Genomic DNA, 16,097 nt, shown 5'->3' with positions numbered 1-16,097 from the left:
GGGGGGCCTCTGTGACGTCACGCGGCGCGCGCACGTGTGGTAGGGGTTGCGTAACAACAGGCAAGTCGCTCTCCAGCAACAACGGAGGGCGGAGGGGCGACGCTCACAACAACGGGCGGAGCGCCGGGTGGATAAAGCACAGCAAGTTGGCATAGTAGGGGGCACAGGTGGTGCATCAGCCAGTCATCTCGGTCATTTCAGTCAGTCGACCCGTGGCACCTGCTGGGTCTGCCCCGTGACCTCCTGCCAGCGGGCGTTCGACACTTCACGTGGCCTCAAGGTGCACGTGGCCTGGCACAAGCGTCGTGGTGACGTCACCGCCACTTAGTGGCGAATGGCGGTTGTTGTGTAACAAGTCTGCATCAGCAGTAGGCCACGCTTTCCTACCTGATGACGGACGCTTGTGTTGCGCCCGAAACGTCGTGATTTTATTTAGTTGTTTTCATTTCTTTTATTACATTTTTTACCTACGTGACTTTACCGAAAAAAACAAAAAGTATGAATCCTTGCAGTCACGAAAGCTTCAAATCTAGAATCAACAACAACTCGCAACACGCGCCTCGTCAAGAACACCCCGTGTGACCTTTAAAGTAAATGTGTGTGTGTATTAGACGACGTTTCGGGCAATGAACTTATTTCGCACCGTACGTAGCCAACCGTGCTAATCGGAGATGCGGGGGAAGGACACAGTCAAATTTAAAAAGGGTGTTAAATCTTGACTTAAAGCTTTTGTGACTTGCAAGAATTCATATTCTTTGGGTCTTTCGGTAAAGCCACGTAGACAGAAAAAATAAAAGTGTGTTGTTTGTAAAAATGGAAGGAACCAGAAAGAGAGGAAGACCGAACAACGACGACTTAAGAGATTGGTGCGAGAAAGACATGGCCATTATTTGAGCATATTGGCACAAGAGAGTGGAAAGTGGAAACAAATGACGAAATGTGAACTGGACAACCACGGGGCTATCTGCCCACATGGATCGTGATGATGTCTCCCGTTCCAACCTGGATCTCAAGAACATCCCTTACTGCCGTGTGGAGTCGTGCAAGCCCTTTTCAACCCAAGCGCTTAACCCTCAACGATGCAACTTCAATGCTCATGATGAAGCTTGGAAAGCCGATTGGAGTTCACAAGAAGTCACATCTTGTGAAAGACCCCACGCAGAAGCTCCCTGCCGTCGATCTTCCACGAAGCTTCTGGACCACGACAACCTTGAACCGCATCCACGCAAACCATGGCAGCAGCAGATGCCGATACTTGATGCACAAATGGGAAATAAATAAACTATCCATTTTGTGGCTGTGGCTGTGGTCACCAAGAACAGAGCGTGCAACAAAACGATTCAATGCCCAATTCACAAATATGAATGAGGCAACATCTCAGCGATACGCTCCGCTACTCCCAACGTGATTATCTGGCTCAACCACCTCAAGATAATATTACAGTTCTTTCTCTCCATCAACATCGGCCATACGAAGAAGATATCACATAAAGCGCAGTGTTGCATGTATGGCATGGGACGTGCTGTGGCCTCATTGTAGGACACATTCAGCTAACGAAGCCGAGACAACGCAGGGCCCCGTCACTTGAGACACAACGCACACACTGGGAAGTAACCTCCTTCCCAAATTACTACGAATCCTCGTCTTCTGATCGGTCTCCATGCTCCATCCTCCTCAACAGGTCCCCGAAGACTAACCTTCCCTCTACTCAGAACCCCCGCTGGTGCGAGTGACCATTTCCCTGCAAACCTTGGCTTATGCGACCAATAACAGTGTAACAACAACAAAAATTTGTCCCTGGGTAGTAAGTGTTATTTCCTAATTGCTTATGCCTCAAAAGTACAGAAAATGGCTATTATTCCCCACAAACTTTGCTTTTGTGACCAGGACAGTGATATTTTGAAATGTACCTATTTTCAAAGAGAAAACGGGCAATTTGTGTCTTTTCGTTCACATAAAGTCAGAAAAAAACTACATATGAATCAAAATATACATGTATTTATACTAAAGTAATACAAAAATGACGACTCAAAATCTGGCAGAAATCTCCATCTCCTGCACCTATCCAAGCCTCATGTAGAACTTATTTCGCACCGTACATAGTTGACTGTGCTACTCGGAGGTGTGCCGGTTGACCCAGCCGGCCCATCATCACCTCGGGTCGATAAACATCTTCATCGAGAAGGGGGGGACCTGGAGATTCGCAGCTGGGAGCTCCATGCAACCTTTCTAATGGAGATGATTTGAGATGCACATCAGAGCAGATATCCAACAAGTAAACAACAACAACGACAACGTGATGATCCATTGCAGGGCTGTGAGAGACTCTGAACACTGTGAAACACCCGTGAGCAATCCGTGAGACTTGACACGATCTGTAGGTCGGGGGCCTCCATTGGGACCGGCATTGCCACTAGGCCTCGGCAAGGTAAGGTAATTTACCCTTTTTACCGGGTAAAAAGGTAAAGGTGTCGACATGCCAAGGTAAAGGCTAGGGTAAAGGTAGCTCGGAAGAATTACCTGGTAGAGTAAAGGTAGCGCGAAGTATTACCCGGTAAACACGGTACCTTGTTTACCGCTAAAAGCTCCGTGGCGCAGTCCGTGGCTTCCATTTAATAAGTAATATTTTAAAATACTTTTTTTTAAACACGCTTTTATGAAATGTACTAGTAATGGCAGAACTCCACGACTCCAGGAAGTGGCCCCGAAGCTTGCCATCATAACGTAAGGGCACCGTGGCCAATTACAGCCAACGTGAGTTGACCGTAGACAATTAGACCCAAGCCGAAACATAACATGTAAAAAAGAATGTTTAAAAATATATTTTTTATTTTTATTCCATGCCAGCCAACCTCAGGCACATTCTCACAGGGTGTAAAACAAGCCTCACCCAAGGACGCTACACTTGGCGTCACAACCAGTCCTTAAAAACCTTGCGTCCGCCCTGGAGGACAAGCGAGCTGCCACCAACTCCCTACCACCCCCAGCAGCATCACACCCCTTACGGACGACCTTTGTCCGCGAAGGGGCTAAACCACCGAAGAGCGGCTCTACACCAATAGAGCGAGACCAGCTGCGCTTAGCCCGCGACTGGAAAATGCTAGCTGACATTGGCCGGCAACTTGTGTTTCCTCCGGAGATCGCAACCACCACCCTAAGACCTGACATGATGCTCTGGTCCCGTTTGCTCAAGAAGGTCTTCATCATTGAGCTCACAGCACCCTGGGAGGACTCAGTAGATGAGGCTTATGAGCGAAAACATCTGCGCTATGCCGATCTAGCTGCCGAAGCACGGCATCATGGCTGGAACACAGAAGTCCGACCAGTGGAGGTGGGCTGCAGAGGTTTTGTGGCAACATCTACAACCAGACTGCTTAGAGACCTGGGAATTAAGGGCCAGAGCCAGCGTTCGGCAATCAGAGCTGTATCAGAGGCGGCAGAAGGCAGCAGTCAGTGGCTCTGGATGAAGAGGAAAGACCCCAGCTGGGCCCCAAAGTGAGAGGGCCAGGAGGTATGCAGTCAACAATGCTTGACTCAGGGCGGAGGACACCTCTGCCATGCATAGTCCCATGGGATGTTGGCTATCAACAACAAGGCAACTCCTATGACTAATTGGGAATGGGACGCAAGCGTAGGATTGATCACCCTGTCGCTGGCCGCCTTTGGGGAGGGTGTATAGTGTGAAAGGCCGAAACACCCTAGGAACCAAAGGTTCACTACTGATGATGCGCTCCCCAAATTTCACCAGGCTCACTGTTCATGAACTCTTGGAAGTGCTTGCACAAAGGATAGTAACATCTCATCCTGTGTTCTTTGGAATCTGAAATTGTCATCAGTATGACATAAGAATACCAAGTTTTGCAGTCGATACCACATTGGGAAGTGGGTTAAAATTGAGTTACAAGATTTGAAGATACAACAAACAGAGTGAGTTCTAAGAAAGCGTGTAAAATTGGAATCATCGAGAGTATTCTATATGAGTAATGCACTCTACCTAGCATTTACCGTTATAAACCTTTATCATGTGTAGTAGTACCCCAGGAATTACCCTGTAATATGGTAATTTGTATGGGGTAAGGGTAAAAGGTAGGGTAAAGGTAGGCTCGTTGCTTTTTACCTTACCTGCTAAAGGGTAAAATAAAAGGTAGGGTAGAGTGATTGTATTGTGTTAAGGTAAAAGGTAGGGTAAAGGTAGGCTCGTTGCTTTTTACCTTTTACCTTGCCTGCTAAAGGGTAAAAGGTAAGGGTAGAGTGATTGTATTGTGTTAAGGTAAATTGTAGGGTAAAGGTAGGCTCGTTGTTTTGACCTTTTACCTTACCATGCCGAGGCCTAATTGCGACTGAATCGTGCATCACATTCCTCACATTCCAGGGCCGTGGTGTAACTCAGCTTCCGGGGCCACAGTGTAACTCAGCTTCCGGTAACTCAGCTTCCGGGGCCGTGGTGTAATTCAGCTTCCGGGGCCGTGGTGTAATTCAGCTTCCGGGGCCGTGGTGTTACTCAGCTTCCAGGGCCGTGGTGTTACTCAGCTTACGGGGCGTGGTGTTCACTCAACCTCCGGGGGCGTGGTGTAACTCAGCTTCCGGGGCCACAGTGTAACTCAGCTTCCGGGGCCACGGTGTAACTCAGCTTCCGGGGCCACGGTGTAACTCAGCTTCCGGGGCCACAGTGTAACTCAGCTTCCGGGGCCACGGTGTAACTCAGCTTCCGGGGGCGTGTTGTAACTCATCTTCCGGTAATTCAGCTTCCGGGGCCGCGGTCATGGCGACTCAGCAGCAGCAGTCGGAGGTGGACGCGCTGTTCGACGTGAAGAACGCCTACTACATCGGCTCCTACCAGCAGTGCATCACCGAGGCGCAGAAGATCAAGGTGTGGTGGACAACTCCCTCGGTGGCCATAGAATCTCCCTCGGCCCCCCCCCCTCCTCCTCCTCGCCCGCCTCGCTCGGGACGCGGTGTTACCCCGGGGGGTTCGCATCCACGTCAGCGGGATGAGGCCTACCCGCCGTGGCCCCGACCCAAGAATGTGGAGTTTCCACGGGTGGCGGTGGAGATTCGCGTCTTGGTTTTGGGCGTGGGGAGCTTAGCGCAGAAGGATGTTGGACTTTGGGCAAGGCGATTGACTGCACGGCTGTCGACCCACACGCTTTGACACGGATTCTTGTTGAGTTTTCAAGTCCATACGACGTACAGACGTTTCAATAGGGGCACATATTTGCGTCTATTTTGTCTTTGTGTTTCTCCCTTGTGATGGGGCTTTGTAGGGTGAACGTTGAGATTTATAAAGGGCACGGGGTGATCACTACGGTCTGAATTGGTCTGTAATAAGGTTGGCACTGATAAGGGGTTGACAGGTATGTAGTAGTGGAGTGTATTGTATAGTGTAGTGTATAGTGTAGTGTATAGTGTAGTGTATAGTGTAGTGTGTAGTGTAGTGTATAGTAGTGTATAGTGTAGTGTATATGATGAATGTTGAGATTTATAAGGTGCACGGGGTGACCACTAAGGTCTGAATTGGCCTGTAATAAGATAGGGCACTGATAAGGGTTTGACAGGTGTGTGACTTTGTTTGAGTGGCAGCCAACGATTAGAATGCGTCCGAGATGATGTCCACCGGGGAGATGGAGCGATGGAATCGGCTTGCGTGCAGGTGATCTGTGGATTGTTGCATGGCTCGATCGTGAGAGATGACGATGGCTGGGTGAGGCCTTCACCCGGCAGTGAATGTATTGATCGTGGCTGATGATTGAGATAAGGCGACTGAACCATCCTAAGAATGATGTGTCAAGGTACAGACTTACACTCTTAGGTTTTTTCGGTAAAGTCACGTAGTAAAAAAAAATGAAATAAAATCGATTAACTAATTGATTTTTTTCCCATTTATTATTATTTTTATTATATTTTTTTACCTACGTGACTTTACCGGAAAAACCTAAGAGTGAATACTTGCAGTCACGAAGGCTTAAAATCTAGAATTAAGGTACAGACTGTAGGCCACTCACCTGCGATCTAGAGTCCCAGCACTGATCTATGGGAATGCTACTGCGTGCCAACACAGACGAATCATGAACGGTATCGTCGTAATCGTAATGTTGAATTTCGTTCGCACCGTACGTATCCAGCAGACTACAGATCTTCTATGATATTAACTACTCTGATATAAAATATACACACGACTGACCTGTGCTGTAATATAGAATGATGTTACATGGTTACTGGATAGACGACTTGGCTATACGTACTTAGCCCCGACACTCCAGGTAAATCATTAAGGGGCCGTACATAAATGACGTCACGCGATTTTTGACGATTTTTGACCCCCCCCCCCCTCGTTACACGGCGTCACAAATGTCTGACCCCCCCTCCCCCAGGTGCGTGACGTCATTTATGGACGCCCCCTAACTTACTGATCTGTTATATACCTGTGCTACATACTACTGGGATTGACATCGCTGAGATGTTAGAAAATGACTGACCTATGTAGACTTCTGTGCTCTTATATATTACTAATATATACTGAATGTGTTAGTCTTTTGAGCTCTATTAACTGCTAAAAACCATTGGGCTGTCAGACCACAATGACTCAATCTACTGAGCCCTGATATAGATTACCGAGCTGTGATGCATATTGATGAACCCTGATATGCAAGTAAAATACTCTGATGTGCTTAATAATTTACCCAGGAAAGTCTCACTGAATCACGAGACTCTTAGGAGGTCTCTGCCAAGTTTTCGCCGTTGGGGGGCGATGTTGCGGTGTGAAATCCCAATCGATTAATTTGCAGGTCATCATATGTCAAATCTAGAATTGCAGGTCATCATTCAGTCTTGGGATGTTTGGCCAACGCTATTTTACGTTGTTGTTTTTTATTTGAGCTATGGGAAGAAACCATTAAAACCCAGAAGAAACCCTTGCCGAGGGGAGGGGGGAGCCGAGGGGGGAGCAAACTCCTCCAGGAAGGTGCCGAGTCAGGAATCGAACCCACGTCCTTTCGGCTATGCGGCACATGTTATCAAAGCACCACCCTACCACGAGCCACTAAGCTGTTAGGCTACTAATCCCTGCGAGTGACGTCTGTGCTCTGCATGCATGTTGAACTTATTTCGCACTGTACGTAGCCAACCGTGCTAATCGGAGGTGCGGGGGATGGACAACTCCCGAGCGATGATGGAGACGACCGACATTGGTTATCGACCTGCGATATTGACAGTAGCTGGCTGGAAGTGCTGCTTGCTCAACATGCTCAGTAGAGAGGCTGAGCAGAGACGGACTGCTCACACGAAGCTGACTCTTGGACTGGATCCTTCTGTCTGTGCTTTTCAGCCATCTGGCCAGGAGAAGACCGTGGAGAGAGATGTCTTCTTGTACCGAGCCTACATCGCACAGGTACGAGGAATACTGAAATTACTCTTTTTGGCATTGCGACGATTTGAAATCTAAATAGGATTGATATTATAGTAATAGGGTTTTTCCCCTTTTTTTTCTGGCAACAAAACTGAAACCTTTTTTACGAGGATTCATGTCTGCGTTAACCACAACACTTGCAGTCGAAATGCAAAATAAAACACACTGATAATATATGCATTGGGTCGAGGCTCAAAAGAAAGCCGTCCCTTGGTGTGGACCAATCAGTTTCAAGGACAATGCATATATTATCAAAGTGTGTTTTTTTTGCATTTTGACTGAAAGTATTGTGGTTAATGCAGACATGAATCCTTGTAAAAATGTTCAGTTTTATTGCCAGAAAAAAGGGGAAAAACCCTATTATTATATTTTGGTACTGGCAAAGGAGGTCTAATGATGAGGATTGATATTCTCTTCTGCTGTTCCCATAGTCTGGAATCCCCTTGCCCAGTTATCTGCACTGTCAATTTCCTGCCCCTGTTCAAGTCTAGGATCATTCCTTTCTTTTTAAATCCTTTATATTAAGTTCACTTGCTTGCATGCTTGCGCGCTTACGACCGTGCAAATGATAATTGGTTCTTTACCCTTCTATCTGGCAACAAAACTGACACCTTTTTACAAGGAGTCATGTTTGCATAGACCGCAATACCTGCAGTCATAATACAAACAAAAGAACATAACTCTGATAATGTGCACTGTCCTTGAAGTTGATTGGTCCACACCCGAGACAGCTTTCCTTAGAGCCTAGTCTCATATGGGTTGGACCAGATGACGCCAAAAGGCGTCATCTGGTCCAACCCATATGAGACTAGGCTCTAAGGAAAGCTGTCTCGGGTGTGGACCAATCAACTTCAAGGACAGTGCACATTATCAGAGTTATGTTCTTTTGTTTGTATTATGACTGCAGGTATTGCGGTCTATGCAAACATGACTCCTTGTAAAAAGGTGTCAGTTTTGTTGCCAGATAGAAGGGTAAAGAACCAATTATCATATTTTTACTGGCAAATGAGGTTCCCATAGTGACCGTGCAAATCTTTCGGTCGTTTTTTAACCCACTTCCCGCGATCCAATCGAGCTGACATTTTGCACACAGACTCGTTGTGCGTGACAATTTATTTTCGTGAAAATTTTTTTCCATAACTTTACACTTTTTAGGAAAAAAAAAATTATATTTAATTACCATTTGCTTAATGGTGGCAGGCAATCATCTGACCCATAGGTGGCAGCCATCTCAAGCCAGAGGACGATAGGACTCTAGCCACCACGCATATAAAGGATTTATAGTGAAAAACTTTGTTTTTACGGGTTAATTTTTCTCGTCTTATAACCGACTCGCGTCTTTGTGTAAAATATATGTACCCACAGTTCCTGTAACATTGTCTTGAGATGTGGTTGTATTTAGACTTTAAATAAATACAAATTCTACTGAATGAGCAATTAAATAGTAGTTTACCACTGATATATAATTGCCAACAATGCCCACTACTGTGTGGAAATGAGTCAAATGCTGTTCATACGATATTGAATTTAAATTAAGTGTTGTTTTTTCCTACGCCTACTTCCACACAAGAGAGACAAGACTCTTGGAATATATTTACAAACAGACGTGCATCGCCACCTCGACGCGGTTGATGTGAAAGGTGCTTGCGCTTGTGTGCGGTTTGCGCTCGCAGCGCAAGTACGGCGTGGTGATGGACGAGATCTCGGGCAGCTCCCCGCCGGAGCTGCAGGCGGTGCGCATGTACGCCAGCTACCTGGCCCACGACGACAAGAGGTGGGGGCGGCGGTGCCGACGGCTCCGGTCTCACTGGGTGCTGGTCGCTTGGCAGCAACGCGTCGTACACCGTAGCACAGGATTGATTAAGACCGATAGGTAGATAGAAGTTTAACACGTAGGCTTTCGCGACCAATATTATTCATAATCAGCGTTTTTGGGTTTAGATCGCATTATTTATAATTGTGTCGTAACCCTCCACCACCCGACACGGCCAATCAGTAAAAAAGTTATTTTCTTTTTTTATTCTTTATTTTCTATCTACGTGACTTTACCGAAAGAACCAAAGAATATGAATTCCTGCAGTCACAAAAGTTTTAAGTTAAAATTTAAGACCGATAGGTTCATGCTTTATCAATATCGATTTCTACATATCGTTATTTATGTGTGCAGTGTTTTTGTCGTAAATAATTTTGATAGGATTATCAATTTCGTTTACGATAGCCAGATCACCCATAATCTGAGAAGCCGAGCAGTGACGAGCCTGGACAGTGCTTGGATGGATGACTACAGTGCAGGAGAAGGCAGTGCAGACAATGCCATTGTGTTACTTGGACACTTGGTACTCATACTCTTTGGTTTTAAATCACGACGTTTCGGAGGCAACACAAGCTTCCGTCTTCAGGTGGAACCGTCACAGCAAAATCACTGTTTCAAGGGTACTCGTACAGTCTGCTGTTGGAGAATAGCCTCCCCACGTCATGCAGCTAGGGGGGATGATACATCGCCACGACACGCGACCTACCAATCGACTATTCAGTACTGCCGGCTGGACAGAGGCGTGGGGGTTGGAGTATTGTATCATACGATAGATTTTGCTGCACCGCTCTACTGATGTTGCGCCGCAGTTAAGCCAATAAGTGCAATTTTTTTTTTTGCGAATTAAGGATTGACAGCCGTCTTCAGGTACTGCTTGCGTTGTAGCCGAAACGTCGTGAGAATTATTTTATTATGTTTTATTTTTATTATTTTATTACTTCCCTTCTACGTGACTTTACCGAAAGAACCAAGAAGATGAATCCCTGAAGTCACGAAAGCTTTAAATCGAAATTTGGGGTTACCTCTTCCGGATGCTTTCCTTCATTGTCACTCGTGGAGATTGCCCCGGGGTTTTGCGTCTGCCTAACTCGACCGCGCCGCGCAGGGATGCGGTCCTGAGCGAGCTGGAGCGCAAGATGGCGGGCAGCGTGGACGTGAGCAACGCCAACTTCCTGCTCATGGCGGCTTCCGTCTACGTCCACGAGGGAAACACGGACGCCGCGTTGCGCACCCTGCACCAGTCCGACAAGCTTGAGTGGTGGGGATGCGATCGAGATGATTAGATGTCACTTTTTAGTGAAGTTGTATTAACGCTTTCCAACCGAGGCTGGAAGTAATAATGCGTGAGGTCCGTGTTTGTATGGGGGGGCAGTAGTGTAGCAGTTGGCGCGCTGCGCTACGAACCCAGCAATCTGATTTCGATTCCCACTCATGGCCAAGACCGGTGACGATTATCTAAATCGGTCCTGGGCCTCCCCTAGGTCGACTCGGCCTCAAATGAGTACCTGGTGTGGTGTGTAAACATTGCCACTTGGGATACAAAGGCAGCCAGGTGTGGTGCTGACCACTCACCCCATCGTGTGCTGTCGGCCTTCATAGGTGCTAGCTAACTAACAGCACTTGCCCCAACAGCCTGTTAAGGTTATACTGTGGGTCTTTGTATGGGGGAGCATGATAATGCTTGTGAAGATAATTCAACGTTAATGAAAAGTGATGCGTAAAACTTAAAGACAAGTTTAGAGCACAAAGGACTTGGTAAACACGCAAAACATTTTGCCCTAACAGCTACTCATGAATACGCATTATTTAATGCTTTCCATTAAATAATGCATGTGCATGACTTTTCTGATCCTAGACCACCAACTCGCGTCACCTGAGAGCCCAGTTTCACCATAGGGAGTTGCCCGGATTCGAACGCAGAATCCCAGCGGTGACGGCTTTGTGCCCCGACACAGAATCATCGTCATCATGCCTCTGTGCCACCTGTCCTTGCGTCAACAAGCCATCTCCTGACCTTCAGCCACATGGGCAGCCTGCTTACGAACCTGAATAAGATTACTTGTTAAAATACTGCACGTAATAACGCAAACACGTCATTAACGAACGGGCAAAGTAACACATAATAATGCTTTTGAAGAATGTGTTGACTGTGCTTGCCAGGGATTGTGCTGTTACTGAAAGACAAACTGTTTATCTCCGTAGCATGGCAATGATGACCCAGGTGTACCTCATGCTCGACAGAGTGGACCTGGCAAGGTAACGCCTTTTCGCTTAACATTTGTACACGTTTTTGTTTAACGTCTCGGTTGTCGTTACAAAAATAAATTGCACACGCACAATAAAATATAAATATATAATTGTGCTGTTATGATCCTCATGCATTTTCAGTTACTTTAAAACTGTTATATTGATATATTACTTTAATTTATATATATATACACACACAATGTTAAACATAATTACATTTTGACTGTCATTCAGTTCTGGTCATGTACAACTCCTTTGTAATCCACTGCTGCATGCCACGTGGGTCATGAAGATTACTTGACCATACTTCACTACGCTGGACAGTGTGGGTTGAAGGTGGGGAGCATAGATGTACTAGCATACTACTTTATAACAAGTTTTTGTTGCGCTGCTCTCTGATGCCCACAACGTTCTTCTGATGTATGAGCGTGTAAATGCGTATGCTAACGTGTGTGTGTGTGTGCTCGCTCCAATGTGTGCGTGCGCGTAGGAAGGAGCTGAAGAAGATGCAGGAGATGGATGAGGACACCACTCTTACCCAGCTGGCGCAGGCCTGGGTGCATCTGGCCATGGCAAGCCACCACCATCACCACAATCACCTCCACCACACAGACCTGACCATAGCAAGCCACCGCCATTACCACAACCACCTCCACCACACAGACCTGGCCATGGCAAGCCACCACCATCACCACAACCACCTCCACCACACAGACCTGGCCATGGCAAGCCACCACCATCACCACACCCACCTACACCACACACAGCTATCAGACCTGGCAGTGGCTCACCATCCGTTGCCCTCATCTCTCAACCCCCATCACGAGCGTTGATGCGGCGTGTGTGGCAACTAGCGATAGTGCATTGGTCAGCGCACTGCGCTAGGAACCCGGCGATCCGAGTTTGATTCCCGCCAACATCAGTGACGGATATCTGAACCGGTCTTGGGCCTTCCCGAGGCCAACTGAGCCTTTAATGAGTACCTCATGCGGTGTGTAAACATCAGCACCAGGGAGACAAAGGCAGCCAGGCGCAGTGCTGCCCATACTACCCACTAGTGTACAGCACCGGGCCTTACGAGATGCTCGCTAACAGCTGTTAGAGACGATACGAAGGATCTTTGTTTTGTGTGGCAGGGAGGGGAGAAACTGCAGGACGCGTACTACATTTTCCAGGAGCTCGCCGACAAGTACAGCTCTACCCCACTGCTGCTGTGCGGGCAGGCCTCCGCCATGATGGCGCAGGGCAAGTGGCAAGATGCGGAGGGCACGCTGCAGGAGGCACTGGAGAAGGTCGGAGTCAGAACATTTAGTTATACTGGAGGAATCCGATGAGCTCTAAAAATTGTTCACAGATGTCTAGTAGGGGGCGGGTCAGAACGTTAGGTGCTAACCACACGGTGCACAGATGGTATACACGCGGCACAACCCGGGCTATGTGTGTGCCAAGTGAAAATGCGAGTGGAAATTTGGGTTTGCCACCTCTCCCCATTTTTCAAGAATGTCCCCTTTTTACACGCTTTTATTTAACTCACTTCGTCTGTTGTATCCTCAAAAAAGAAATCTTGTAACTCAATTTTGACACACTTCCCAATGAGCTATCGACTGCAAACTTCGTATAGCTATGTCATACTGATGACAACACGATATTCTATCATAAAAAAATCAAAAACCTCTATTTTAAAACGTTTTACACGCGTTTATTTAACTTACTGTATGTGTTGTATCCAAAAAAATTGTAACTCAATTTAAACCGTATTCCCAATGTCGTATCGACTGCAAACTTGGTATAGGTATGTCATACTGATGACAATACTATATTCTATCATTGAAAATAAAACATATTTTTAAACAATCTTTTTAACGGCTCTAATTGCCCACGCTCAACTCACGTTGCCTGTAAATCACCACGTGGTCCCTTGTGTCACGGAAAGCCTCGGGGAGCCACGCCGAGGGGCGGGGGATGTGGAAGGAGGGGAGGGGCAGCTCGGACAGTACATTTCATTAAAGCGTGTTTAAAAAAAGTATTTTAAATATTTTATTTTAAGGTAGCAGTCCGGGGCAATCTCCACGTCCTCTTCCGGGGACATTTAAGGGTCTCCATACTTTTTCAGTTGCATAATAACAGACGACCCAAGACAACGCATTGACGTAAATGTAGCACCTCTTCCAGTATTGTGAGATGTTCTTATACACAAAGGTGGAAACCCTCGTGGGAATTGCGATCAATAGTTCAGTTGACTCAATAGTACAGGGTGGGCCCGATAAACACAAACAAACATGGATAATTCAAAACATTGTATTGGGTCTATAGAAACATTGTTTGCTTAACCGAGAATGGGGGCGGAGATCTACGATATGCCATCTGTTTTTATTGTTTTTTTTACACTCAACCGTTGACGGAAACAAATTGTATTTCGATTTAAAGCTTTCGTGACTGCAGGGATTCATCTTCTTGGTTCTTTCGGTAAAGTCACGTAGAAGGGAAATAATAAAAATAATAAAAATAAAACATAACATTAAATATAAAACATAACATTGTTATACAATGTGTCTTCTTGGTTCTTTCGGTAAAGTCACGTAGAAGGGAAATAATAAAATAATAAAAATAAACCATAATAAAATAATTCTCACGTTTCGGCCACAACGCAAGCAGCCATCCTCAGGTGAAGAACAGGTCTGTCAAGGCGCCCCTTCCCCCCCTCCAACCCAGCTTAATCATACGCTGCCAAGCCTGGTGGTGCCCATTCAGACGCTGTCTTTCCAACAAACCTGTTCTTCACCTGAGGACGGCTGCTTGTGTTGTGGCCGAAACGTCGTGAGAATTATTTTATTATGTTTTATTTTTATTATTTCCCTTCTACGTGACTTTACCGAAAGAACCAATAAGACAAATTGTATTGTTTTTTTTCAACAGGACAGCAGCAACCCTGAGACCCTCCTCAACCTGACTGTGCTGACTCAGCACCTGGGCAAGGCTCCAGAGGTACCTTGGCATTGCCTCACCCTCCGCAACATTCCGTTCTCATCGTCAGCCACAATCATTACACCCCATTCTCAATGACATCATCTCTTTGTTTTGTGCCGAGTGGATTAAATGTGTTTTTTTATTTGGTCCCAGGTGGCAAACCGTTATCTTTCCCAGCTGAAAGATGCACACAAAGGACATCCCTTCGTCAAGGAATATTTAGCTAAGGTTAGTGAAACTGAGCAATGATTGCCGTTTGGGCAAGCAATTCAAGTATTGAATAAAATAAAAACCTCTGCTGTTATAGATGCCTACCTATGCCATGTGTTCTGGGCTGCCCGACATGAATGCGTGCTCTTAACGATGCCGCTGTCGTGAAATTGTCCCTGAAAGCTAACCGCGATCGCGTTGCCACGGCATCACTGGAGCGCTATGGCAGTACGCGCAAGTCACCTTAAAAGTTTTTTTAACTTCATTAACAAAGCATTAAACTTGGGCTGAAAAACACGGGGGCGTTACAGCCTTGGTACGTAACAGATAAAGCTGCAGCAGCTCTGCAATTACTCCATCACGCCACTGCTGGCAGAAGGGACTGCTTCAGACGAAGCTCTCCAGTCCCTCCGTTTGGCCTCCTTTCTCATGCTGGCAGGGCATCTTGGCAGAGGTACGAGTTCCCCACGCTTCACCCCACGACACGCCAAACGACTAACCGCGGTGGACCTATTCAGTGCTGCCCAGTGGACAGAGGCGTGGGGGTTTAATTTTCCCGTTGATTTAGACGGGCAGATCGAATCGGTGACCTCTGTCTGGGTTACAAGTCGCCAGTGTGCGAGCCATGACAGCATGGCAGCACCAAGAGGTATTTGTTGTTTGGGTATTCTCTCACTTATGCGGCTTCGTCTTTTGTTGTCGACAGGAGAACGAATTTGACCGTCTGGTGAAGCAGTACGCGCCGAGCGCATGAGGAGGACTGCCGCAGTCCACTGCAGGTGGCGTCATCAGCTTCACGAGGAACCGTGGCGGATTTGACGTGTGCATAAAATATTACAAAAAAGCAGTTACCACTCTGCAGGTTGCGCGTCAAATCGTACAAGGTGACGTCACGCTCGGTGGGTGTGGCGGCGGGCCAATGTTCCTGTGCATAGTTAAATAAAATGTTTATACCGGCCATCCACCCCTGCTTTACGTTGAGTTCGTTATTTCTCATCGAGGCGCGAGTCGATTTGGACGTCTTGAATTTAAATTGTGGTTTGTAAACCGGAGAGAATGCTCAGTCCGACCCAATCGGCTGCTCGCTGAAACAAAACACAAAACCACAAACGTGGATATTCCTTGGGTACGGCAACAGATGGAAGGTGATGCACACACGGTGGCAATTGTACTCGAAGAAAACGGTTCTGTACTCTTCAGCCAGTGGGCGAACTTAGCCACATGCAGATTAGTCAAGATTCAATACAATAGATCTTTACACACAAACTTGTGTACGCAAGTGGACTGAAAACTAAATAACTTGACTAAATCGCCCTGAATGTGCCTCAGATCTCAACAGCCCAGTTAGTACTCGAATGGGTGACCACCAAGCTTGCTTGGCAGGTGTTGATTGGATGCATGGGGATGGAGATTGTTGCCCACTTTGTATGCACGGGGGTTGTCTGGGGAGTTCAG

At 46.7% G+C, this 16,097-nt stretch overlaps 1 protein-coding gene across 1 annotated transcript; it reads left to right on the top strand.

Moving 5' to 3' along the window:
- Positions 1–4,596: 4,596 nt before the first annotated feature.
- Positions 4,597–15,606, top strand: COPE (coat protein complex I subunit epsilon). Its single transcript, XM_078612713.1, has 10 exons — positions 4,597–4,870; positions 7,325–7,387; positions 9,079–9,179; positions 10,324–10,476; positions 11,421–11,474; positions 11,956–12,037; positions 12,602–12,757; positions 14,382–14,450; positions 14,586–14,660; positions 15,349–15,606. Exons 1-10 carry the CDS (start codon positions 4,763–4,765, stop codon positions 15,394–15,396), a joined length of 909 nt encoding a protein of 302 aa, XP_078468839.1. The 5' UTR covers positions 4,597–4,762; the 3' UTR covers positions 15,397–15,606.
- The last annotated feature ends 491 nt before the right edge of the window (positions 15,607–16,097 follow it).

Source organism: Lampetra planeri, chromosome 39 (assembly GCF_965212315.1).
Source record: "Lampetra planeri chromosome 39, kcLamPlan1.2.h2, whole genome shotgun sequence".
In the NCBI taxonomy this organism is placed as follows: domain Eukaryota; kingdom Metazoa; phylum Chordata; class Hyperoartia; order Petromyzontiformes; family Petromyzontidae; genus Lampetra; species Lampetra planeri.
This window is presented reverse-complemented; position numbering and strand designations above follow the sequence as displayed.